This window comes from Polistes dominula, unplaced genomic scaffold (genome assembly GCF_049000335.1).
Source record: "Polistes dominula isolate Pdom_NZ unplaced genomic scaffold, Pdom_raw_medaka contig_20, whole genome shotgun sequence".
Taxonomy (NCBI): domain Eukaryota; kingdom Metazoa; phylum Arthropoda; class Insecta; order Hymenoptera; family Vespidae; genus Polistes; species Polistes dominula.
The window spans coordinates 1723857-1749637 of record NW_028301147.1 but is presented as its reverse complement, the minus strand read 5'-3'; the positions used below and the strand labels follow the sequence as shown (position 1 = coordinate 1749637).

General features: G+C 26.7%; 5 protein-coding genes across 8 annotated transcripts in view; 3 read left to right on the top strand and 2 right to left on the bottom strand.

The window, feature by feature from the left end:
* The window catches only part of LOC149030890 (uncharacterized), a 56223-nt gene extending 52788 nt beyond the window's left edge, over nt 1-3435 (top strand). The window contains exons 4-12 of the mRNA XM_089177279.1: nt 42-267; nt 610-714; nt 813-1011; nt 1074-1423; nt 2055-2223; nt 2308-2415; nt 2546-2695; nt 2796-2960; nt 3041-3435. Coding sequence (XP_089033405.1) covers nt 42-267; nt 610-714; nt 813-1011; nt 1074-1423; nt 2055-2223; nt 2308-2415; nt 2546-2695; nt 2796-2960; nt 3041-3154 — 1586 coding nt within the window. The 3' untranslated portion in view covers nt 3155-3435. The remainder of the gene's footprint in view (nt 1-41; nt 268-609; nt 715-812; nt 1012-1073; nt 1424-2054; nt 2224-2307; nt 2416-2545; nt 2696-2795; nt 2961-3040) is intronic.
* A 70-nt stretch (nt 3436-3505) lies between these two features.
* On the bottom strand, nt 3506-5591 carry LOC107066074 (uncharacterized). Of its 2 annotated transcripts, XM_015320332.2 has the most exons (2): nt 4012-5591; nt 3506-3927 (listed from the first exon to the last, which is right to left on the bottom strand). In XM_015320332.2, exons 1-2 carry the CDS (start codon nt 5223-5225, stop codon nt 3645-3647), a joined length of 1497 nt encoding a protein of 498 aa, XP_015175818.1. In that variant the 5' UTR covers nt 5226-5591; the 3' UTR covers nt 3506-3644. The 2 variants fall into 2 exon arrangements, with proteins under 2 accessions (XP_015175818.1, XP_015175817.1); XM_015320331.2 differs by having other exon boundaries at nt 3507-5591.
* Nucleotides 5592-9650: 4059 nt separating this feature from the next.
* Taf5 (TATA-box binding protein associated factor 5) lies at nt 9651-12759 on the top strand. The gene is made up of 11 exons (XM_015320426.2): nt 9651-9830; nt 9938-10123; nt 10205-10407; nt 10488-10684; nt 10768-10972; nt 11055-11174; nt 11253-11398; nt 11486-11623; nt 11707-11900; nt 11994-12285; nt 12390-12759. Exons 1-11 carry the CDS (start codon nt 9768-9770, stop codon nt 12602-12604), a joined length of 1959 nt encoding a protein of 652 aa, XP_015175912.1. The 5' UTR covers nt 9651-9767; the 3' UTR covers nt 12605-12759.
* Nucleotides 12760-12917: 158 nt separating this feature from the next.
* Nucleotides 12918-17409, top strand: LOC107066115 (NCK-interacting protein with SH3 domain). Of its 2 annotated transcripts, none has more exons than XM_015320428.2 (9): nt 12918-13114; nt 13249-13433; nt 13500-14357; nt 14461-14663; nt 14734-14837; nt 14932-15150; nt 15231-15403; nt 15477-15574; nt 15666-17409. In XM_015320428.2, exons 1-9 carry the CDS (start codon nt 13108-13110, stop codon nt 15754-15756), a joined length of 1938 nt encoding a protein of 645 aa, XP_015175914.1. In that variant the 5' UTR covers nt 12918-13107; the 3' UTR covers nt 15757-17409. The 2 variants fall into 2 exon arrangements, with proteins under 2 accessions (XP_015175914.1, XP_015175913.1); XM_015320427.2 differs by having other exon boundaries at nt 12919-13119.
* On the bottom strand, nt 17359-25532 carry TpnCI (troponin C type I). 2 transcript variants are annotated; one of them, XM_089177302.1, is made up of 6 exons: nt 24841-25532; nt 23175-23205; nt 19880-20023; nt 18948-19067; nt 17803-17934; nt 17359-17509 (listed from the first exon to the last, which is right to left on the bottom strand). In XM_089177302.1, the coding sequence occupies exons 1-6, from the start codon at nt 24862-24864 to the stop codon at nt 17481-17483; spliced, it is 480 nt and encodes a 159-aa protein (XP_089033428.1). In that variant the 5' UTR covers nt 24865-25532; the 3' UTR covers nt 17359-17480. The 2 variants fall into 2 exon arrangements, with proteins under 2 accessions (XP_089033428.1, XP_089033429.1); XM_089177303.1 differs by having other exon boundaries at nt 24862-25532.
* Nucleotides 25533-25781: the final 249 nt, after the last annotated feature.

Genomic DNA, 25781 nt, shown 5'->3' with positions numbered 1-25781 from the left:
AAAAACTTGTTCTTTACTTAATAATAACATTATTTTGTCAGTTAAGAAAAACAATGTTGAAACGAAGAACAATTTCACACAAACTAATGAAATTTGTAACGAGGATAAAGATAAAAATGTATACAAGGATGAAAATAATTATCTGAGTCGTTCTACACCTTCGTTATTTCATAGTGAATACAAAAAATGTATGAATATCGTTGAAGAACCTGCACCACAATGGTTGATCGAAGAAGCCCTTAATAGAGGGGATGAGGTACGCAAAGAGTATGTAAAAAACAAATAATAATAATCCTAACCTATATTATGATCAAATTTCTTTTAACTATATGATTACATTTTCAAATTCAAATTAAATTCTAATTTATTATTTTTTTTTTTTATTACAATGAAATTTATTAATTAATTAGAAAGGAATGGGAAAAAAGCTTAGAACCGATCAACAAAGAAATTGAGTAAGTTTCACCACGAATATTCAAATATTTTTGTATACTTTTTGAAAATAAAAAGAACAAAATTAGAAAATTATCTTTCAAATGAAAAAAAAAAAAAGAAAAAAAAGAAAAAGAATTTATTTTACGAATAAAAAATAAAAAATTATTCTATCAGATATGAAAATATTATTACCAAGTTGGAGAACAAACTTTCCGAAACTAAAATAGAACTCGAAGAAGCGATAAGAAAGAAAAGTTTTATTAAAGAGAAATATAAAAGGTTTATCTCGTTTTTTTCCTTCTTTTTTTTTTTTTTTTGTTATATTAATATTTAGTCAAAAGTTATAAATATTAATTAATAATAAAAACAATATTTAGAATCGTAGAAAATGTACAAATGGAAGCTTCGAAAGAGAATGAAGCGTTGCAACAAAAAATCGTACAAATTTGTACCACGGTTATAGAAAAATTTGGATCATGTGCATTGTCAAATAACAAAACAAATAAATCTCAACGAAATAATAATCATAAATCGTCGAGATATTTTGGAAAATTATCTAAAAGATTATACAAAAAGGTAAAAGGAAATATTTATCGTCAATAATTTATTTAACATAAATAAACTCGAATTATTTTTAGTTACGTGATGCTAAAACTACTTCGAAAAAATTAAAAAATGAATTATCAAAAACGCAAAAACAATTGAAAGATAAATCAAACGAATATGAAAAGATAAACAATTGTTTTACACATTTAAAAGAAGAAATGGAAACAACCGAAACAAATTTAAACGATCTCATTGCAGAAAACACGTCTCTTCGTAAAAAATTTGAGGATATGAAGGAATGGATGGAAATGAAAATTGGTAAAGAACAAAATGAAAGGATCAGTGTTACACAAATTCGAGAATTACCGAAATATAGAGAATTGGCTAAATTAAAAAAGAAATCTGAAGAGGATTGTGCAACTATCAAACAATTACATAACAAGTTAATTTTTATATGATGTTTTTTTAACAAATAATATTCAATTAAATTTTAAAATATATATTTTAATATATTTATTTAATTATTATTATTATTATTTATTAATTATCTTTAATTTAATTTATATATATAATTAATAACTTAAATTAATTATAATATATATATATATATATTGTAATTAATATTCTACTCAATTTATATTAAAATATATATTTTAAAATATTTAAATTTAATTTTATTTAATATTAAATTTTTTAATATTATTATTATTAATATTAATATTAAATATAATATTAAATTTAATTTTATTCAATATATATATTAACCCTTAACGCTCCGAATTTTAATTAACTATCATACCTTGACTTACAAAATATTAATTGTCAAATTTAAAATACTACAAAATGATGTGTTAATTTTTATTTTAAATACTACAGTGACACTTGTTAATGATTAAAGAGTATAATCTTTGATTCGTAATAATAACCAATAACGACCCAACGATATATTTGCCGAAAACCGATGGTGCCTGAGAGGCACACTTAAAACGTTAAGGGTTAAAATATATATATTAAAATATATCTTGAATAAAATACCAATTATTATATATAATTAATAAAATAATAATTAATAGATTATTAAGATCAGAATCAGCAAATGCCAATAAAGGATTTCTACTGAACAGTTACAAAGGTCAACTATCAGAACTTACCAAAGAAAAAGATCTATTTACGTTTAAGATCAAAGAATTGGAAAACGAATTGACTACACTTAGAACCACCAACGCTCAACTCAAAGCCAAAGTATATAAATAATTCTTATACGCGTGTGTACCATCTCATAAATAACTTTTAAAACTTAAATAATAAATGATTTCATGCGCATAGATTTCTTTAATAAACGAGGAAAAGGAAAATCTTACTTGCAAAGTGGAAAAATCTCAGACAGATTTAAAACAACAGGTAAAAAAAATAATCAACAAGACCCTCACACTCTTCGATTGAAAATATTTTTCTTGGATATTGTTTATAAAAACAAAAAAATGTACAACTACATAAAATGTACATATACACATATATGTATATATAATTAAATATCTTATAAATTGTTTATTATTTATGACAGATCGAATGTGAAATAAATCGAAAGTACGAGGAATCGATGCAGGATGAAATTAATTCTATTAAAATCAAATGCGAAGATGCTATTCAAATTTTGAAAGATAAATTAATTGCATTTGAGAATAAAAATTACGAATATTCGAAAGCCATTAAAGTAAACATTTTTTTTTGTTTTTTTTTTTTTTTTATTATTATTAAACTAAATTCTTTGTAATTAATTACACATATGAATTTTGTGAACGTTTGATGTTTAGGAATTTTTACAAAAAATTCACGATCATTGGGATGAACAAGAGGGTGATAAAATAAATTTTGATGAAAGTGAACCATGCGAGAGAGAAGCACGTGAAACTGCATGCAATATTTTGAACATGACACCCGAAGAATTGGCCAAATTTATGAATGGCAAACCCAACACGGTAATAAAACATAAAAACAAATATATTGATAAAAAAATAATTCAATCCTTTTTTTTTTTTTTTTTATAACACACGTACAGATCAATACTTGGTTAGCAGATTTGAACAAGATCACATCGAAGAACAGTTTTTCAGATGGTTTGGCTAAATTTTTATTCAAAACAACCCTCGACAAAATTCATACGTCAACATGAACGAAGTTTAATTCGACCTCGTACTTTCGTTGATACAACTTAAGACAAAAAAATAAAAATACTATTTTTTTTTTCCATAAGATAAAAAAGTAATCTTTCGACCAATCCCAATCACCATTACCGAGAACCCATTAACCAATAAACCTTTTCATTCCCAAAAATCAACTACTCTTATCGATTCTCAACGTGAACATAATAAAACCTCCATTATTCAAATAAAATAATAAAACAAACAAATTTATTAAAAAAAAAATAAAAAATAAGATTTCAAACTAAACACAAATTAAACATTTATAAATAATTTAAATAAAAATATAAATCATAAATATTCGAATAATGAAGATTCCATTGTATTCGTTTATTACACAAATCTTTTAACTAAATTATAGAATAATATTTATAAACTAAAAATTAAAAAAATAAAAAAATAAAAAGAAGTGATATCATTTCACAATTCAAGTGAGCTAAAAAAAAGAAAAACTAAAAAGTTCTAATTAATATTTTTTTCAGTAGTTTCATTGGTCGAAGTATGTTCCGGTGAATTTTGCAATCTTTCGAAACCTATCGTATCGCCAAAAATCTTTCTCCCATGAATCCTGTCATCGTCCTTGACACTAACTTCGGTACCAATTTGTACAGGCCATGGTAATTTATTCCCATCGTCTCTATTTTGAATTTGATTGACCACATTCCTGTCATTACTAGCCTCGAATCCAGAATCATGATCATTTAAGTTCTCCTTGATTGATCCTTTTCTACGATCCTCGTCGTCCCTGTATCCAACGTAAGGACGATCGTAAAAGCTCGATCTTTTAGAATAAGAATCATAGCCATCGTAGAGATGTCGATAACGATACCTGCTAGGATCAACATTACCGGGTACACGTTCAAAAGTTCCACCACGTGTTACAGTTGTCCTGGTTAAACCACCGTCGTATGGTGTTTTAGGATAATTTCTAAGATCAACAGGCTTCCTTACGATTTCCGGTAATGTTGCATAATAAATTATTCGTTTAGGTTTAGGTGTTGGTCTGCTTCTACCATAAAGATCAAGATCCTCGTCCCTGTAACGATCGTAATAATAAGAATGTTCGTTGTTTGGTATACGCATGTAATAATCCCTTTCCATTCTATAATTTCTTTCAGGATAATTTCGATAATATTCGGAATAACTACGACGCGGTATTGATGGTAAATCATAATCCCTTTCTCTGATCATATTTCTGTACCATGGTAGATCAATATCATCGAAGGTTTTAGATACAAACGTATCACGTGATTCCCGATTGTCCGGATAAACACGACGATGATAATGACTCGTTACAAAATCGGCTCGTGGACTTTGATAATTTCTTATACCGATCGATGTATCATCCTCGTCATTGTTTGAATCACGAATTGATGATGGTTGCTCGAAGTTCGAACGATGACGAAATTCAACAGACAACGGTTGTTTCGACCAAGTTTCCGGTGAAGCTAATCTTGCCTCACGTAGGGTCAACATTGTACCTATTCTTTCCATGTTGGTATCATTTTCTGTTTCACGTCTTACACGATGATTATTCGTTTCTTTAATTTTATCTAATTTTTCATTGATATTTAATGATTTATCCCAATTATCGATCGGAAATACTCTCATGGAAACTTTTGTACGAAATATTTTTTGAGGATAGGTGGTAACAGTGTCTTCTGTCATCTTTTGATCGAACGATAAATCTTTTCTAACATTTTTACTTTTCTTTGTTACAATGTCTTCAAACTGTGACATTTCTCTGGAATCACGTTCGATATTTTCTTGTTCTATCAATGAATTTGGTTCAATGTTGTCAATTTTTTCAATTATTTGATCATTATGAAAGTTTCGTAAATCATTGAAAGGTACAAAACGACCTACACCACTGACAGTGCGTACTTCGAAAGCTGATGAATCCAATCGAGGCCAAGATGGATGTTCCAATGAATAATCGGTCTTTGAATATGGCGATACACGCCATGCTTGGCCAACACCGATTGCCTCGATCGATATGAGATGAAAGATTAAAAGGTTTATACATGATCCTAAGATATTCATCCTTGATTTACCTAAAAATAAAGAAAAGAAAAAAATTGGGATTAATCATACAATTTCAATTAAAAAGAAAACAATTTTACACACGTTAAACTTGATCATCAGGCCATGTGTACCGTAAATGGTACATTCAGACATATTTATTTAATGAATTGAAAATCAAATGGCCTGAATAACAAGTCAGGTAGAAAAAGGCTTGGTATGGAAAGTGTTAATATTAATTATAATTTATAAAATTAAATTTGATGTAAAACAATGTAGTAATTAATTTTATGTAACCATGAAAAAAAAAATATATATATATATATATAAAGAAGATCAATGCTCATTCGTTTCATTCTTTTGTTCATACCGAAACGAATGTCACGGTTTTTTCTTTGATCATTTACATGCCAGTCAAAATGTAATATCCCCTGCTTGAACTAATTACAATTCGTAACTAATTATTATACTTACTATGAGCATGCTACCGTTCAGAAATAACGCGACGTCTCGGTCTGTATTTCATTTTTATTATTATCCATTTTATTATCATTTTTTTTTTTTTATTAACACGTTATTATAATATAATTAATAATTAATAATTAATAATTAAAATTTATATAAAATAGATGAAAGATAAATGTAATGTATAAAAATTTGGAAAGAAAAGTGTCAATGACCGAAATGTATTTGTGTGTGTGAGTAAAAATAATATAATAAAAAGATCATTTTTTTATAACACGTCATTATAATATAATTAATAATTAAAATTGTATTACTTATATAAAACTAAGGGTGCCTCACCACGAGTTGCTGTGGCTCACAATCAGTTTGATACACACGTCTTTAAATCAACGAATTACCTTGTACCGCCGTCTGTTAGAATCTTAACGAACTAACAGAGATAATCATGACTCCTTGTTATTAAACAAATAATTCGCAATAAAATAATATTGCGATTATAAATTGAGATATAAACTGTTCTATCTTTTAAGTTGGATGAAACTGCACATAGTGTGCAAAATTTTATTTAAATCGGTTTAGTAGTTTAAGAGTCCTTTGCGAACAAACAACGTGACACGTAATTTATATATATTAAGAAGAAAGAAGAAAGAAGAAGATAGAAGATAGATGAAAGCAAAATGTAGTGTATAAAAATTTGGAAAGAAAAGTATCAATGATCGAGATGTATGTGTGTGTGTGTGTGTGTGTGTGTCTGTGAATTGATTACAAAAATAATATAATAAAATACGGTCTTTGAAATAATAGCGTACCATGGACAAATTGAAATCAACAGACGTGGGGACATATACATTTTAAACAAAAGTTCCGTCCGGTCTTTCCGATGCGCTCGGATGAGATCGTTCTCAGGGTCCGTAGAACCGCTGTACTCAACAACTCGCATCGAATTCTCGATTCTCCATAACAAATATAATTTCCCGCTCGTTTCCGCGGCATTATACACCGAGTTCCGGCCGGATTTGTTGCTACGATTCGCTCGATTGTTCGATTATGTTCACTCTCCTCCCACCCCTGTACGTTTATTTTGCGGAAGACCCATCTCACATTGAAGAACACTTATGCTACGATTTCTCAAACTGAGCTACCAAAATACAGACGTTAAGAATTATTAGAGAAAATTAATACAATTCAATCACAATTTCATTGTTTTTAAGACGTTCAATCAAATTTTTTGGTTTGTTCGCCATTATGTTTTTTTTTTTTTTTATAAAAAAAAAGATATTAAGAAAGATGACTTAAATTTATAAAAAGGTTGAGAAGAGTTGTTTACTTAAATTAAATTAATTGAAAATAATTTTTAAATGATTGATCTAATTTTTTGTAATGCAAATTTACGTGTAATGAACAAAACAAGATAAAATTAAACATTTTGTATTAAAATAATTTGCAAAATTAATATTTAATTATGTAATATTTTCCAAACTCGGATTTATCTAAAAAAAAAATTATGTGCTTTGCAACTATGATTATAATAAAAAAAAAAAATAAAAATAAAAAAAGATAAAAAAAGAAAGTAACTACACGCATTCGCATTAAAATAAAAAGGCAAATGACACGACCAGGGCAAAAAAAAAAAAAAAAAGATATGGACACATAGCGGAACAAATCTTCGTCGAGTTTATAACAGTGTAACCACCGGCAACAAGGTTACGCCTGCAAAATTTACAGTTACGTCGGCCCATAAGAACGTTTCATTCTGCGTTTTACTCTTTTACTGTTCTTAATTATCACGACGACGACAACGACGACAACGATGAACATCACACGAAGAACTCAAGTCACTTATCATCGATTCATGAAATTATAAAAAGAATTTAACAAATTTTGCATATCACTAGATTTAACGAGATTTATTCAATTCATTTCTATCCATTTAAAATGTATTCAAATCAAATAAAAAAAAAATAAAAAAAAACAACAAAATCTATTTAAAATTAAATACATTGTTAAGTGTTTTTTATAATAAAAATCTATTTATAAAAAAAATGCACCTTTGTTTACAAATTATGCAACGATATAACAATAATATAATATTATTAATTACATTTGTTATCATTGAATATTAATTATTAATATTGATATTAAATTATTTAATTATTGTATAATTAAATAATTAAATAATTTAATTAAATGTGAAATTAAATTATTAACATTAATATTAATCATTTATATATTAATGAAATATCAATTAAATAAATATAATTATTATATAATTATTTAATATTAAATTAAATAATTAAATTATTAATAATTAAAATAGAAATTATATATTTACTTATGATACAAATCAAATTTGAATGTATTAACAAATTTAATCATTGTCTTTACAATTGTTTAAAATAAAAATATATTTTCTATGATAATTTAAATTACATTTATTAGATATATTTAATGAAAGAATATATATTAATAATAATAACATTTTTATTCAACTTTAGTAGCTAAGAATAAAATATAATTTGCAATTTCGTAATAACAATCTTCAATTATCTTATTAATTCATTTATTTCATTTATTCACAATTAATAAAAACTATTGGAAATTTGTTTAAAAAACAATATAATGGTAAAAAGAACAGAAATAATTTCTTTTTTAATTTATATACTTTTATATACTGTAAAATCACTTACTTTGATCTGTTCCCCGTTACGTTGGTCGTATCAGAATGTCGTTGACTGTTCGGAGTGACTACGATCACTACAGTCTCTGTACGGTACGGCTTCCAGATTTACCCCCAACTTGGTATCTGCATACCGTTCGGTTGTCACGGCTGGAACAGTGCATTAAACCCTTCTTCCCTCCCCACCATTTTTTAACAAAGCCTTAAACTTATGGCGTAAAAATAAAAAAAGAAAAAAAATTCATCCTAACAGAGTTCCTGCATAAACTCACAATTGTATTTTTATTCAAAAAAAAAAAAAAAATATATCCTTGTATGCGTAATTGTTTTTTAAATTATATAGATTCAAAACTTTCCAACCAACCTACGTATATTAATATTTTTATCACATACACACATATTTATTAATATTATTATTATTGTTATTAACAGTAGTAGTAATAGTATTATTATAGAGTAAACTATTTTTACAAGTGAAATTATTTTTAAAAAATTCGCAAAGATTTCTTACTTGTAAATAAATAAAAATGCACTCACACATGTGCATTAGTCTATATTCTATTTTTATTAACCCTTAACTAACGAATGCCGCAATACTCGCGACAACTTAATTGTATATCTAATTACGCTAGTTCGTTAAGGGTTAAAATAATATTAGATAATAATAATACTAATTAGTTTAATTAGTTCGAAGGGTATTTCTAAAAAGTTCGTAGGGTATTTCTGAAAAAATTCATTAATTGTTAACTAATACTAATATTAAACCAAACGTTTTTTAAATAACTGGACAACATAGTGTTAATTAATCGATAAAAGTGTCTATTGTTATCTTAAAGCTGAGAATATATGATCGGAGTATTGTCCTCCTCAAAATTCCCCTTCAAACTGAGTCATTGTCCTCTACGAACATACTTTTATTCAATGTTGTTGATATGACTTTTCAAATGTCGCGCATGTGTGGAATGGTAATAATCTAATTAATAGAATTTAAGATTATTACGTTAAAATTTTAGTTTTTTTTTTTCATTTTAATGTAATTATTTTACTGCTCATGCGCAGTGATGACTTCGAGAGTGAAATTTGCCTGTAATGTAAGTAAAGTGTATTTAATAAAAATCAAAAGATTTGAAAATATCGAAATTGGCGCGCTAGTAACTAATCGATAATGTAGACCATTCACGCGAGATTTTTCTTTATCGATATAGTTCAATGAAATTTCTTCTTTCATAGGTGGCGTTATGGTTCATGGAAATACCTTCTCTCATAGGTGGCGTTATAGTTCACGTTTGAAACCTATCATTAGTCGACTTTCTTGTGCTTATGTGTTTATTGCTATATTTGAGTTGAAATTAGTTATTTTAATTGTCTGTGATAATTGTTTATTTTTATTAATGAAGACATATTAAATAATTCAAACAAATATGGAAAACGAAAAGAATACTATGCTTGCAATCCTGCAATTTCTGAAAAAATATAACTTGAAGGTAAATTAATAATTTATATGAATGAGTAAATATATAACCTCAATCTCTGTGTAAACATTCATGATAAAATTGACGTTTGGATATATTTCTTTGATTTTCTTATTTAGGGAACCGAAGAATTATTTAGAAAAGAAGCAAATTTAACAGATGTAACTACAGATGAAACTGAACAAACTGATTCAGAAGTAAGCAATGTACTATCAGCTTATAAAAGTGAGGGTGATCCTGCTTTATATGAAAAAGCATATAGTGAATTAAAGAAATTTGTGGAAAGTTCTTTAGATATATACAAGGTAAGATAATATATCAAAAAAAATTGTATAAATGTTGATATTTTCTTTCATAAATATTCATTTTTGATCATCAATGTTTAGCACGAGTTGGGTACGATATTGTATCCAGTATTGGTACATATGTATTTAGAACTAGTATATAATAATCATTCAGAAGAAGCAAAACAATTAATAGAAAAATTTGGAGGAAATTTAGAAGAATATTATCAAGCTGATTTAAAAAGACTTTCAAATGTTACTAAGCGGGAACAAATGGCAGGCAATGAATTGACTGATACATTTAAGTAAGTACTTTAATTACATAGCGACATATTATATATTAACATTAAAAAACAAAAAATAATTCTTTCATATATTTTTATAGATCTAATCAATTTATTATAAGAATGTCAAGAGATACTTTATCGATATTAAAACGACATTTGCAAGAAAAAAAGCACAGTGTATTGTTGAATATTATACAAGAGCATTTGTATTTTGATATGTATGAAGGTGTTGCTCGTAATAAACAACAAATTGAAGCTACTTCAGGTGCAGTTGTTGGTGAAGCGACAAGGCAAGGTATTGTAACTCTTTTATAAAAATTCATTATCATTAATAAGTTTTTTTAACACAGTCATATTTATGAGTTATATTCTTTACAGATAATAAAACGAAAGTTTATTATGGTCTCTTAAAGGAACCAGATATTCAATGTGTTCCACCAGCCGAAGAAGAGGAGGATGATGTAGTTGGTGCAGATGGAGACAAACCAAAGAAGAAAAAAGCTAAAAAAGATCCACTATTTTCAAAGAAAACCAAATCAGATCCTAATGCACCATCTGTAGGTAGAATGCCATTACCTAATTTGTAAGTTGAATATTTATATATGTTTAGATACATTTGTTTTCTAAAATCATATTACTAATTTTATTATTTTCTTTTTTTATAGAAAAGATGTAGATAAATTGGAAAAAATTAAAGCAATGAGAGAAGCATCTAAAAGAGTTGTTCTTGGTCCTGACACGTTGCCTTCTATTTGTTTTTACACGTTACTTAATACTGTACATACGTAAGTATAAAATAACATTAGTAAAACAAATTAGTATGATTTTATAATTAATAAATATATATGTTATAAATTATATAGCGTAACAGCAGCTGAAATATCAGAAGATTCAAGTTTATTAGCTGTTGGATTCAGTGATTCTATTATCAAAGTATGGAGTTTAGTTCCACAAAAATTAAGACTTATGAAATCTGGTGAACAATTACAAGATATTGATAGAGAAGCAGGTATTTTAATGAAATATTTTTCAAATTTATATCTTTCATTTAGATACATATATACATGGTGTTCTTTTTTTTGCATTTGCGTTATAGATGATGTATTAGTCAGAATGATGGATGACAGAACAGCAGAAATAACAAGATCGTTGTATGGACATAGTGGACCAATATACAATCTCTCATTTAGTCCAGATAGAAGTCTTTTATTGTCATGTTCAGAAGATGCTACAGGTATAAAATATGATTAAATCTTTTACATGTTTCCCTTACAATTACTATATTATTCTACAAAGATTGTATTTATTGAATTACAGTGAGATTATGGTCGCTTCATACATGGACATGCGTAGTTTGTTACAAAGGCCATTTATTTCCTGTATGGTGTACAAAATTTTCACCTCATGGTTATTATTTTGCAACAGCCTCTAATGATAAAACAGCTAGACTTTGGGCAACCGATTGTCACCAGCCTCTTAGAATATTTGCTGGACATTATTCGGATGTTGATGTAATGATATTCTATATTTAAATCAAAATAGAAATTATATATAGCTTTTTCATTTTTTTTTTTCTTAAAATATTAATAATAATGATTTTATAGGTCGTGCAATTTCATCCTAATTCAAATTACATTGCAACCGGTTCCAGCGATATGACCGTGAGATTATGGGATTGTGTAAACGGTAGTCAAGTTAGATTAATGACCGGTCATAAAGCTTCAATTTATTCTCTTGCTTTTTCGGCCGAAGGACGATTTTTAGCATCGGCTGGTGCAGATTATCGTGTGCTGGTATGGGATTTAGCACATGGTCATCTTGTGGCTGCATTATCTAGCCACACAGGTACCATACACTGTTTATCTTTCAGTAGAGATGGAAATATATTAGTTTCGGGTAAGTTGATATTATTTTTTTCAACAAAATTACTTTTATAATCTTCCCCCCCCCCCTCTTCTTCTTTAAATTAATTAAATTAATGTATTTTTATTTGATAATAGGTTCGTTAGATTGTACTATAATATTATGGGATTTTACAAAGTTGGCAGAAGAAATGAGTTTGGAAGATGTTAACGTTTCACATAATCCTGATGTAAAAACCAATGCTGAAGCTTATTTATTGCGAACATTTCCAACAAAAAATTCTCCAGTTTTAGCTTTACATTTTTCTAGAAGGAATTTACTTTTAGGAGTTGGAATGTTTGATTCTACGTGACCCCCTTTTTTTCTTATCATCTAGTCCTACCCTAGTTCATTTAATGTATTAAATCATCATGCACAACAAATCTCTCATTATATATATATATAAATATAAATATATTATTATATTGTAATAGAACAATCATTGTTAATAAAAAATTTTTTACTTTTTATGATCTCATGTTTTCGAATTAACAAATATGATGCATCTCGATCGATACTCTCGATATTTATTGTACGTATATTTATGCTTTGCACCAATTTTTGGTGCAGTTAAAAAAAGTTCGATTTAAGTTGTTAGTTATAGAGGGGGCTCCTTTCTCGAAATCTTCGAATGCATTTATTCTTGTGTGTGTATCTACGAAAAGGAGCAAGAAAAACTATTATGTCGAGCAGAATTGAAAGTGAAATGTTCGTAGCCTGCGCCGAGTAGTTTCCTGTCTGTCTAGTTTTTATTTGGGTGTGTCCCTGGCGAAAGTGTGCTGTGCATTTAACTATTCAAAACGATGGGGGAGAATAATGCGAGGTTAGGTGAGTTTACAAATTCATTTATATATTTTACTTTATATTCAATTATCTTATATATATATATACATATATTTATTTAATTGTTTATGTGATTTCATTTTTTTTAATATTATTCATTTTAATCGTATTTAGAAAATTATGAGATGCTTAAGGCATTGTACGACTTTGAGGCTACATTCGCCAAAACTCTTAGCTTTCGTGAAGGGGATCATTTCATATTACATCAGACAAATACCAAGCAAAGAAATTGGTGGCAAGTAGTGAATAGTAAAGCTCAAGTTGGATATATTCCATCCAATTATGTCACTACCAAAAAGGTATGTCTCATGTCATGCTCGAATCTACTTTCACCAATTCTTCTTTAATCACCCGCTGATCATCAGGTACAGCCACAATTTTTAATCGACTTCTTGGATGGATCTATATTGACACTGCAATCAGAAATTAATAAAAGCGGTGATACGCATAAGCAGGATTTGTTATGTAATTTGTTAGCGAGAAGAAAACAAATAGTTTTAAATAAAAAACAAGGTGGACCGAGTCATAAGAGACAAGCACCGTTGGCTCCTGATTTTGGAAATACTACACCAACCAAAGAAACTGTTCCTCCTGCTACCTGTATTCATTCAGATGGAGATGTCAGACTTATACAGAGTAATACTTCTTATGCAACTGCACAAACTACTCTACATGCTAATTCTGAACAAGGAGAAGTATATAATACTCAATGTAGACGTCAGTCAGTAACTGAACAACGTAGACAATCTTTTCCTCGTCAGTCTAGTTCAGAGACGATTCAAAAAGCTTATCCTACAACACCAGAAGTACATAAGAGTCCTTCTCATACTACTGTAAGAACGTCTCCTAATGGTTCACCTGTTAAAAGTAATTCATTGTGTAATATCAATTCCAAAACGGCTTATCAATTACTCGACAAAGTTCGTAGAAATACTCAATTAAGTTATGAAATGTCTAAAGTGGCGGTCATCGTTGTTGTGTCAGAATTACAACATCTGTTACCTGATAGTGTTAATCATTATTTTGAAGCATTATTGCATCAATTAGAAACACCGTTAACTGTATCAAAAATGAATATCGAAGAAACATATGATGCTAGTAGACTGAAAATTATTTTTACTGAACTCACTACACGTAAAGAAGATTCTCAGCAAAGAAATTGGATGCTTTACGAGGATGAATCTGTTATAGTAGAAAACATCACTGAACTTACATCCATATTGGTATTATCTTTGTAGAACAAATTTCTTGAAATATTTGTTTATTAATATAATTGTATTTTTATATATATATGTATATTTATGTAATCATTTTTTTTTATTGTAGACAAATGCAGATGCAAATGTTTCAAGATACATTTTAAAACAAGATCAATACGATGGTGTTAATGTTTTAATTCAGTATTATCAAATGGAACCAAGATGGACTATAAGACAGTTATTATTGCAATCGTTTGGTGTAATGTGTAGTTTAGATTCTGTCATTTTAACTATTATGTTAAACAGCATATTACCAATGGAATTAGCAAGGTAACATAGTTTTGCATAATTTAATATTACATATGCAAAACCAGAAAGTTTCTTTTCTAAATTTGTTTAGAGATATGAGGAGTAATCCAAGAAATGTACAGAAATTAAATTATTCTTCATTGCTGCTTAGTATGATATTTTCGATGGGTGAACCAATGCCAGTTACACATTGGGGTGAGTAAAGTAGGTAGTACATTACATCTGTTGAAATACAACATTTAACATGCATATTAATTTCATGATTATTTCATTATGAAAATGTTTGCAGAACAACTAGGATCTGATTTTGTCTCGTTCCTTTTGGATTTAATAGAAAATCCACCGGATTCTGATTTGGAAGATCAAATTCCTGATTTATTCGTCAATTTAATATTATCATATAATCTTCAATTTACTAATTCGGAAAATGCAGTAATAAGTGCATTAAAGGAGAGAACTGTAGCCAAAATATTTACCGAAAAAATTCTATTCCTTTTCAACAGAGAAGGTTATGTATTTTTCTAAAGTTTTATAAATGAAATAAATATGAATATTAATTTATAATAATATTATTGTAATATATTACAGAGGATCCAGTAAGAATATTTGATCACGAACCACAGCCTCCTCATTCAGTATTGAAATTGTTTATCGATTTGTTTAATAACGATTATACAGCAAGTCTTTTTTATACCAACGATGTAAAAGTCTTGATTGAAATTATCTTAAGACAACTTTTTGATATGTATCCTGGTGATAAGGTAAAGATTATATTGTAAAGTACATATTACAATAATTATATATTAAATAATCAATTAAAATGTTATATTATAGCGAAGACAATATTTAGAATTGTGTCGCAGAGTATTACGTACTTCAAGTTATAATGAACATCGTCATCAATCGGAAGATCTTTTAAAATGTTTTACAAGGTAAATAAGAAGATATATAATATATATATATATATATATATCACAAATGTGATTACAATATCATTTTGATTATTATTTTGTAAAAACTTAGGATATTTTGCGAGGAAACACCTGAGAGTCAAGAGGATCAACAATTGGTACGTGAAATCAGCAACGAATTTCCACATTTATTTAAAATGTGACACTTACTTACATCCTCCGATAATAAAGACTTGGAGGAAGATGATCTACAAACTCTGGTATGAAGCACAAAACATGAAAGTAGAATTTATGCTCGACTTTCTGGTGAGATATCTTCCTTATTTTTTATAACTCGCCTTCTAATATATAAACATATATATATATTATATATTTTTTTTGCTCTTAAAAAGAAAAAAAATATCACTATATCTATAAATAACGAGATGCACACTATATGAAACAAAATAATCTTGATAAGATGATATTCTATAGTTGCCGAGTTTAATATCTTTTCTTAGTTCTATATCTATAGTAGGAAAAAAAAGTGTTACCTGCTAATAGTGGCAAATATGTGATTACATGTTACCAAAATGAAGAAAATTATCATAACTATACTACGTATATATATATACATCACATACGTTTAGTGTTATTTGAGAGAAATTTCTTCTCATTCCAAATACGAGGACCATGACTATATATTATCGTCCTATTTATCCTTTTTCAAATTTGAATATATAAGTTAAAATCATTTTCAATAGATATTATAATAATAATAATTAATTAATTAATTTTATTGCAAAGATTTATTTAAAAATTTGTTGCATTTTTGGAACATTTAATGAATATTATAAAGAAAAGCAAAAAAAAAAACAAAAAAAGACGAACTTTAAATAGTCTTTAAATATAGTTATATATTATCTACGTGTTAAGCATAATCTAGTCGAAGACTATATATATATATATATATATAATAGAACATTTATCATCACGTTTCTTACCAATTACGTGCTATATTCTTTGATAATTTAAAATACAAGTTTACGTGGATACTTCACTGTGCCACTTAAAGTTATCGAATCTCCTAGTCTATCGCTAGTATAACTATATTTTTTTATTAACCGTATAATAGTATTTACATTATGTTTACACGACTATTATTAGACAAATTTAAATTAAGCAAAAAAGACAAAAAACAAAAAAAACTATTTGCAACTAAAGAGATGCAGCTCTAATAATAATAATATGATATTATATAAAATAAAGATCAAAATGTGTTGAAAGAATAAAATGATTTAGAAGATGTACTATTATTTATCATCTATTACTAAAAATCCTTATTTATACTTTTTCTTTTTGTTTTTTTTGTTCTAATTTTAGGAATAAAAGATATGAAACGTAGACAAGAATTATTATACGAAATTATTATTTTCTCTCAATGTGTTTTTATTAACAACAATAAATACTGTTTATGGAAAATATAGCAGGCATATGACGTCAGTAATGTAATCAAAACGCACAAATATGTATGTAAATCTGTTGCAAATAAAACATTCACGCATGTGCGTCTAACGCATGATGCACGAATAATATAAATAGCAATAGAATATATTCCTCTCGACATTTTTTATATTTAAAATATTATTATTATTATTATTATTATTATTATTATTATTATTTATTATTATTATTATTATTATTTATTATTATTATTATTATTATGTTAACACGATTATGTGTTTTTTTCTTTTTTCATGTATACTCTTCATCCTAACATTTAGTTGTATGTGTGTGTGTATGTATGTATATTAACATTTATTATGTTTTTTTTTGTTAAATTTATTTTTTATTTAATTTTTTTTTTTTTTTTTTTTGTAAAGAAAAAGAAAACAAAAAAATTTTTCACGGTAGGTGAAAAAAAAATATCGGACAGCATTAATCGTGATTATTCTCCTGTCATCATTTCCATAAATTCTGAAACAAAAGTAACATTTGTTTAGAATAATAATATTTATTTAAACAACAGTATATATATGTTATATGTTATATCATGAAAACTTAGTAGCAAGGTAATAAATAACTTAATGCAGCTGTTACGGCGTATCAGAAAATAAAAAAAAAACAAATAATATGAATGCCAAGTCCTTGATATTGAACTTGAAATATATATGTACAAATTTTCGTAATTTTCAACAATTTTATAACATCAAAAAATATTTTGTTAATTATGTCATATGTATATATATATATATTATGATCATACGTACCATCAAAATCAACGGTTCCTGAACCATCAGAATCAATTTCTTCAATCATAATATCCAATTCCTCGTCTGTTAATTGATCATCAAGTTCTCTTAAGATTTCACGCAAGCAGGTTGTTGGGATGTATCCATTACCTGTTACCAAGAAAACAATTAAAAAATTATTTATTCATTCAAAATATATATAATTATATTTATATTATATTTATTATATTAATTAATTTATATATTTATATTATATTATATTATAATTATATTATACTTTATATTAATTTATATTACATTAATTTATTATTTTTTATGTTGCATTTATATATTGTTATTGCACTATATTAATTATACAAGATATATATATATATATATATATATAATAATAATAAATTAATATAATATATATATTATATTAATTTATTAATATATATTATTAATAAATATAAAATATATTAATAATTATAAATATAAATATAATATATATTAATAACTTATTAATATATATTATATTAAAAATTATTTGAAGTCATATAATTTGAATGAATATTTTTATCATATATAATATTTCAAGACAATATTATATATATTATATATATATATATATATGTATATGTAATATTTTCTTGGAAAACTAACTATAAAACTATTTTAATCCAGTTATTGTAGATTGTCTACTATAATGCAGTTAAGCTATTCCTGTAACGTGTTCCATTTCATTTCTAGTTAAATTCCCGCGAATTTCTTCTTTCCTATCTCTCTACTAACGTTTCTCTATCTATTTATCTAACTGTACGTTTTTCCCCTCAACCATCAACCCCTCGACCCCTCGAAACCTCACTCTGTTATCTCATTTTACTTCTTATGACTTGGCCGATTTCCAAGTAAAAACGAAAACCATCGGGATCATCCGAAGTATTACGACGTCATAGATCTTTTTATGATATTAAACGTAAATCATTTCGATATGATCGTCTCGTCATCGTTAATTCATCATGAATAAAAATATTAGTAATAAAAATATATAATAAAAAGAAAAATGTCTATGTATGTGTGTGTGTGAGAGAGAGAGGGAAGAAAAGTAGGAAAAGGTTTCTCATCGATCGTAAGAAGTTTTTTTTTTTTTTCTTTTTTTTTTTTTTTTTACTTTTTTAACTTACCTTCCTTGTCGTAAAGTCTAAAAGCTTCTCGAAGTTCTTTCTCAAGTGCTTCAGCATCTTCCTCAACGATGAATTTCGCGGCCAAGGTGACGAACTCTTCGAATTCCAAACGTCCTGATTCTAAATAGAAGGAAAAATGAAAACGAAATCAATAAATCAGATTACTTATTTTTCATTTTATTATTTCACATTTTTTCTTTTTTTTTTTTTTTTTTTTGCCAAATCTTATGCACACGTGTGCATTGGTCTTGCATACAAAATACATACAAGTACAAATGCACATACAATAAATTTTAAATACAAAATATACAATAGTGTTTGGTAATTATTTTTAAATAATAAAAACAATACTAATATTATTTAAAAAAAAAATATATATATATATATATATATATATATATATATATATAAATTAATTCCAATTTTAACGTAGTATATTAAATTGACACAATGTGTGTAAGGTGGTTGCATCGAAATTATATTGAAATTAATTTAATTATAAAAATATGTATATATATATAAATTAATTTATTAATTAATTTATATGTTTAGTAATTATTTGTAGATAACAAAAAAATATTAATATTATTAATATAAATATAAATTAATTCAAATTTCGACACCATATATACTAAATTGACCCAAAGTGTGTAAGATGGCATCGAAATTATAATGAAACAAAATTTAATTATAAAAAAATATATATAAACATAAATTAATTTAATTAATTAATTTATATGTTTAGTAATTATTTGTAGATAACAAAAAAATATTAATATTATTAATATAAATATAAATTAATCCAAATTTCGACACCATATATACTAAATTGACCCAAAGTGTAAAGTATAAGCATCGTAAGTATATATAAATTAATATAAATTAATATAAATTAATTAATTAATATATATAATAAATGAATGACTACTCACTGTCAGCATCAACTTCATCTATAAGTTCATCGAGAGTTTTCTTGTTGAATGGTTGTCCCATAAGTCGAAGTATATCAGCCACCATGTCGGTGGGAATGCTGCCACTTTTTTCTCTATCGAAGCTGTCGAAAGCTTTGCGAAGGACTATTTAAACAAAACAAACAAAAAACAATAACAAATGAAACAACATTTATAGATTTAAAAAATTATCATTTTAAATTGAATTTGTTAGAAATGTATTTTATTTCTACCACCACCACCACTACCACCACCAGCACCACCATCATCCCCCTCTTTTTTCTCTCTTTCTTCTCATTTTCGTTTTTCGTATTCGTCTTCGGGTTAAAAGCTCCTCGCACAGCATCTAAATGTTGACGCAGTGCGCCATCGTTTCTTCAGATTCAAATTTAGATCCGATGTTAATGCCCTTCCTTACCCTAGCGATTTTGGCTCGGAGCTTATTTGGCTTTCTATATCATCGCTCATAGTCGTTTACATCGTTTATTTACTACTGTCTCGTGTAAGAAAGAGAAAGAGAAGAAGATTGAAAAGAGAGAGAGAAAATATATTAAAAAAAAAAAAGAACTTTAGCCCTTTTTCTTTCTTTTAATATATATATATATATTTTTTTTTACCAATTTAAATTAACAATGTGTTTTATTTTATTTTTAGATCTTGCACAATAAAGTTTATAGTGTGGGACACATTTTACGAATCGATAAAACAATAATCGATGTATAAACGCAAGAACAAAAATCTGTCGAATATTTTATGAAGAAATATTTTACATGTGTATGTGTGTATGTATATTTTCACTTGGTTTTATAACTTGTGTTGTTTTTTACGATTTTGGCGAGAACAAGTGTTAGAAAATTTTCAATGCAAAACGATGAACGCAATTCTATGACACAACAAGCAACGACGAGACGATGTAACGTGTTATTTAATAATAATAATAATAATAATAATAATAATTTATATCGTTCGTAAACAAACAAATGTTTAACTACTTTGTCCTTCTTTCTAAAAACAATATTATTACTGAATTACGATGCTTATTTTATAAGTATTGCGTTCGTCTCTTTAACCATATTTTCTTTTTTATTTTTAAATATTCCAATAAGAAAGAAAAGAAAGAAGAAAAAAACCAAAAATCTAATGAAGAGTAAATGGAGGGGGTTTAAATAGAAAAAAAAAAAAAACATAAACAATTTCAATTAAAATATATTGTAAAATAATGCGTGAAGAAAAATTCATTTACTTCAAATCATGAGAAATTATGAGATTCTGAATATTTGGTTTAATTTTTTTTTTTTTTTAATAAAAGGGTGGAGTTTGTATAGAAAGAAATAAAATTTAAATTACAATGCATTGCAAAACAATTTCGAAAAAAAGATTCATTTGTTTCAAAACAAAATTTATAAAAATCTGTGTATTTTTATTTTATTTTTTTTTTTTTTTAAATAAAAGGATGGAATTTAAATAGAAAAAAAAAAACAAAATTTAAAATACAAAATACTTTAAAAAACAATCTCAAGAAAAATTCATTTGCTTCAATCAATCAGAACTTATGAGATTCTTGATATATATTTTTTTTAAATAAATTTTCTTTCTTATTTTTTTTTTTTTTTATTTTTATTTCACACGAGAGGTTTTGAAAAAAAAAAAAGAAAAACAAAACAAAATAAAAAGAATATATTATTGTGTAGGAGTTTATTTTTATCAATAGGATTTGAATTCAAACGCTCGAACGAACTATGACGAGAGAGAAGAACTCACTCAGATCGATCGTCATGCGATATCTTTCAAACGAATGAGAGAGAGAGAGAGAGAGAGAGAGAAAGAGAAAGAGAAAGAGAGAAGAGTACCACCATGCAAGCTAAACTTAGGTACACCCAGCAGCTGCTCCCAATCGAATCGAAGCTCAAATAAACTCCGAGTACCTTTGTCGAGGCACGTTTTAGCAGCAACGTTAACAGGATGAACTTCGAACGATGGGCAGAAAGGAAGGAAGGAAGGAAGGAAGAAGGGATTTTACAAAACCGATTTAGAAATTCTCTAGTTTCTTAACGTTACTCTCTGTTACTGTTAGCTGGCCCAGCTTTACCAACTTCTTAAGAGTCACGTGCGTTCATTTTTAGCCTTTGAAATGATGCTGCTAATGTAAGACGAACGAAATCAGGGTGGGAAGGTGCTATAGGGGCACGGGGAGAAACGAACTTTCAACACAAAAACGTTTTTAACTTTACGAGACAAAGATATGAAACGTATTATATATGTTATTATCATTCAAGTTAGATGAAATTGCACACAGTGTGTAAAATTTGATTAAAATCGGTTCAGTAGTTTAGGAGTCCATTGCGGACAAACAACGTCACACGTAATTTATATATATATATATATATATATAGATATTAAGATTTGATATTTTATCTCTTATACTAAAGTGTTTAATATACCTTTTGTTAAACATTTTTCATTTTTATTTCAACAATATAAAACACGTGAAAATTCAAAACATAAAATGATAACTGAGTTTAGAGACGTTTTTGATATTGTTAATAATGTTATTGTTATTATTAAATTCTTAGTTCATAATTTTTTCTTTCTTTTCTTTTTTTTTTTACTAATAAAAAATATAATATATATCGTAATTAATTATATAAATTAATATAATAAAATTAAAATAAATAAAATTATACCCTAAATAAATGATTTAGGATAAAACTACATTTAGGGTTCTACATTTCGTTTTGCTTTTTGAATTAGAAAAGAAAATAAATTATATCAAATTATAATTTTTGTTACTAATAATTATTTTTAACATTTCAACACATCACCCTAATTTAAAAAATACAAAAATACAAAATTTCAATTACAGAATTTTATCAATGGCAAATGGAACACTAATGGAAAAAATAGTATTTACAGTTAGTTATATGAGAGTTAAATTGAAGACACAAGCGTGAGGAAGAAAAGGGTGAACACGAGACACGAAAAAGGGGGAAGGAGAAGGGAGGAGGTAGGGAGGTAGGTAGGGGAGGGGGGAGTTAGGTAGGTAGAGAAAAGAGTAGCAACTAAATTTAGTCAGGCCAAACTGAAAATAAGATGATACATTTTCCGGAACTTTGTCATTCGAGACACTCGATCCGTAAAACGCGTATCATACTTTTTGTTTTATTTTTTTTTTTTTTTTTTTTTTGGTATTTTCAACAAATTAACGAAAAGATCTTCTCGTCTTGTGGTTAGATGTGGTTTAATTAAAAAATGAATGATAATTTGATTTTGAACTTACCAGCAATTTGTTCCGCTGGCAACTCGTCGGCCTGTAAAATAAGAAGAAAAAAAAAACCCATATCGAACGATCAGAATTAATAATCGATTAATATTATTTGATCATCGTCGTCGTCTCGCCACGAAATGCAACAACAAAAGTTATGCGAGCTTTTTTTCTAACACAAACGATGCTTTCTAATTAATTAATTAATTAATTAGCAATTAATTAAATAATTGTTTTACGACGACGATTTTCAGAGTTTTACTTTAATTCTTTCTTTTTTTTTTATTATAATAATAATTATTATTATTACTAATATTAATATTAATATTAATGCAATCATTCACAAATTTTTTATTTTACGTTCAATCCAATAAATTTTGTTATTGTTCTTTTTTTTTTTTTTTACGTGCATATTATTACAAGACACGGTATAATTTTTTTTTTGTAGTTTCTTCTGTTTTTTTTTTTTTTTTTTTTTTTTTGGTAAAAAATCGTGCAAAATTTTTATGACACTCGTAAACTTTTCTTTTTTTTTTTATCAAAATTTTGGATGAATTGTTTTATGTTTTTTTTTCTTCACAAATTTCACGATAACGGATTCAATTGAATTATTATTAACACTTTGGAGTATTAAATAAATGAATTATTTTTAATAATAATAAAAAAGTTTGTTGCGTCGTGGGATTTATTCGGACGATTAATCGATTTAAAAATGATCAAAAATAATCGATTGTTCGATGTCGTTTCTCCACTTCTACGATTTATTGTTTGGTTTTTCCATTGGTTATTTATATGGTTTTGTTTTTTTTTTGAGACAATAAGACAAATATTTATTTATAAGAAAATTTCTAAATTTGTCAATTGACACAATCGTGATTGGAGAAACGTCTTCGAAATAAAAAATTCGCCTAAGAAACAATCACGTTTCCAGGACCTCGCACCTCCCGAACATGCTTCCTCTTAATTTCATAATTTTGTATTTTTTTTTACTTCCGAACAAATTTCCCGCGTTTATTTTTTATTCTTTAACGAAATATATCATCCTCTTCTTTTTTATTTTTTTATTTCTTTTTATGGCACACATTTTTCACTACATTTATTATTCCTCGCGATAGACAATAATAATTTGTACTTTTTAATGTTTTCAATTTTGTTACAAAATTTCGTGCACTAGAAATGAAAAATAGATAGAAGGAAGATTCCAAAAAAAAACAAAAAAAATATTAAAAATTAAATTGAACACTTACACGAAATCAAATAATAGAAAATATAGATAATAAGAAAAAAAAAACACTTATTAACATAATTGTTCGAAACAAACATGCCAAATAGTAATGAAATAGAAGAAATTAGAAATAGTGTTATACGAAAATAGAGATCTTAATTTGTATTTTTATTGTATTTTCTTGCATGTATACGTAAAAAAAAGAAAAAAGAAAAAAAATACAACAAATTACATACGAATAATAACGAAGAGAGAATAAATTAGAAACAAAAGTAAAATAGAAATAAATAGCGAGATAGAAATAGTGAGAGAATGAGTGAGAGAGGAGAAAGAGAGAGATAGAGGTAGTACAATTAAAATTAAAATTAAAATTAAAAAAAAAATAAAATAAAATAAATAAAAGATAGTAATAGAAGACAATAGGAAAACGTGTATGTTACCAGGGCGACGACTTACGATATCATCGATTGAACATACCATGATGGCGACGCGGATTTTTTTTGGTTCTTTTTTTTTTTTTTTATATGTATATATATATCTTATATATATATGTAGTTATATGTATATACGTTTTATACGTATATATCAGGCTCGGTATATTATTATAATAAAAAAAATCGACACGATCAGTGATATTGATCGAACGCTTGGATTTACGGTCACACTCGATTATAATTATGGAACGTTTGAAGAATTATTTATCGTGTTTGATGTAAATCGATATTAAATCTCTTTGTACGAAAATGATTCCTCTTTATAAGTATATATTTTTTTTTTATTTCGTTTTTCTTTTTTTTTTTGTTTCGTGTAACGAATTAACAAGAATTCTCGTTAACGAGAAACGATCGGGACAGATCGAGACGATAAATTAGAAAATAATTTACGAAGACGATGATAATAATTATTAATTAAAAAAGAAAAGAAAAGAAAAGAAATAAAAGAAAAAAAGAAAAAAAAATTAAATTAATCCCAAAAAGTCGATGTTATACGATTATTATTGATATTATTATTATTTATCTACTTTTTATTATTATTATGATTATTATTGTGTTTGAAAAATATAATTCTTTTTTTATTTATTTATGTATATATATATAGAAATATATTTGATTAATTTTGTTTAATCGACTCGAGCCTAACGGACAAGCTTAATGCTTAACGAACACTGTCAAGAGATGCGAGAACTGCCGCGGTAATATTCGAATGATCCGATATAGCGGTTGCGTACCGGTTCCGGACCGCGCCCCGCAAGTTACAACCAATCAAAAGCTTTTATCTTATGTAGGGGGGCCTTAGGAGCTTTCGGAAGGGCGCTTGCGCTATTTTCGGGGATCTGATACCACCACTTGGCATTTTCCTCCTCGTTTCCAGGACTCTTTCCCCCAACCCACCCCCTC

Excerpts from the sequence above, each read along its gene's own strand:
- LOC107066074 (XM_015320331.2), bottom strand. The coding sequence starts at position 5,225 with ATGAATATCTTAGGATCATGTATAAACCTTTTAATCTTTCATCTCATA.
- Taf5 (XM_015320426.2), top strand. The coding sequence starts at position 9,768 with ATGGAAAACGAAAAGAATACTATGCTTGCAATCCTGCAATTTCTGAAA. Across the intron at positions 10,973-11,054 it reads AGAATGCCATTACCTAATTT|AAAAGATGTAGATAAATTGG; the intron begins GTAAGTTGAATA and ends CTTTTTTTATAG. Across the intron at positions 12,286-12,389 it reads TGGAAATATATTAGTTTCGG|GTTCGTTAGATTGTACTATA; the intron begins GTAAGTTGATAT and ends ATTTGATAATAG.
- LOC107066115 (XM_015320427.2), top strand. The coding sequence starts at position 13,095 with ATGGGGGAGAATAATGCGAGGTTAG. Across the intron at positions 15,404-15,476 it reads ATATGTATCCTGGTGATAAG|CGAAGACAATATTTAGAATT; the intron begins GTAAAGATTATA and ends GTTATATTATAG. Across the intron at positions 15,575-15,665 it reads CTTTTAAAATGTTTTACAAG|GATATTTTGCGAGGAAACAC; the intron begins GTAAATAAGAAG and ends GTAAAAACTTAG.
- TpnCI (XM_089177302.1), bottom strand. The coding sequence starts at position 24,864 with ATGGTATGTTCAATCGATGATATC. Across the intron at positions 23,206-24,840 it reads TATGTTCAATCGATGATATC|GCCGACGAGTTGCCAGCGGA; the intron begins GTAAGTCGTCGC and ends CTTATTTTACAG. Across the intron at positions 19,068-19,879 it reads AGATGAAGTTGATGCTGACA|AATCAGGACGTTTGGAATTC; the intron begins GTGAGTAGTCAT and ends CCTTCTATTTAG.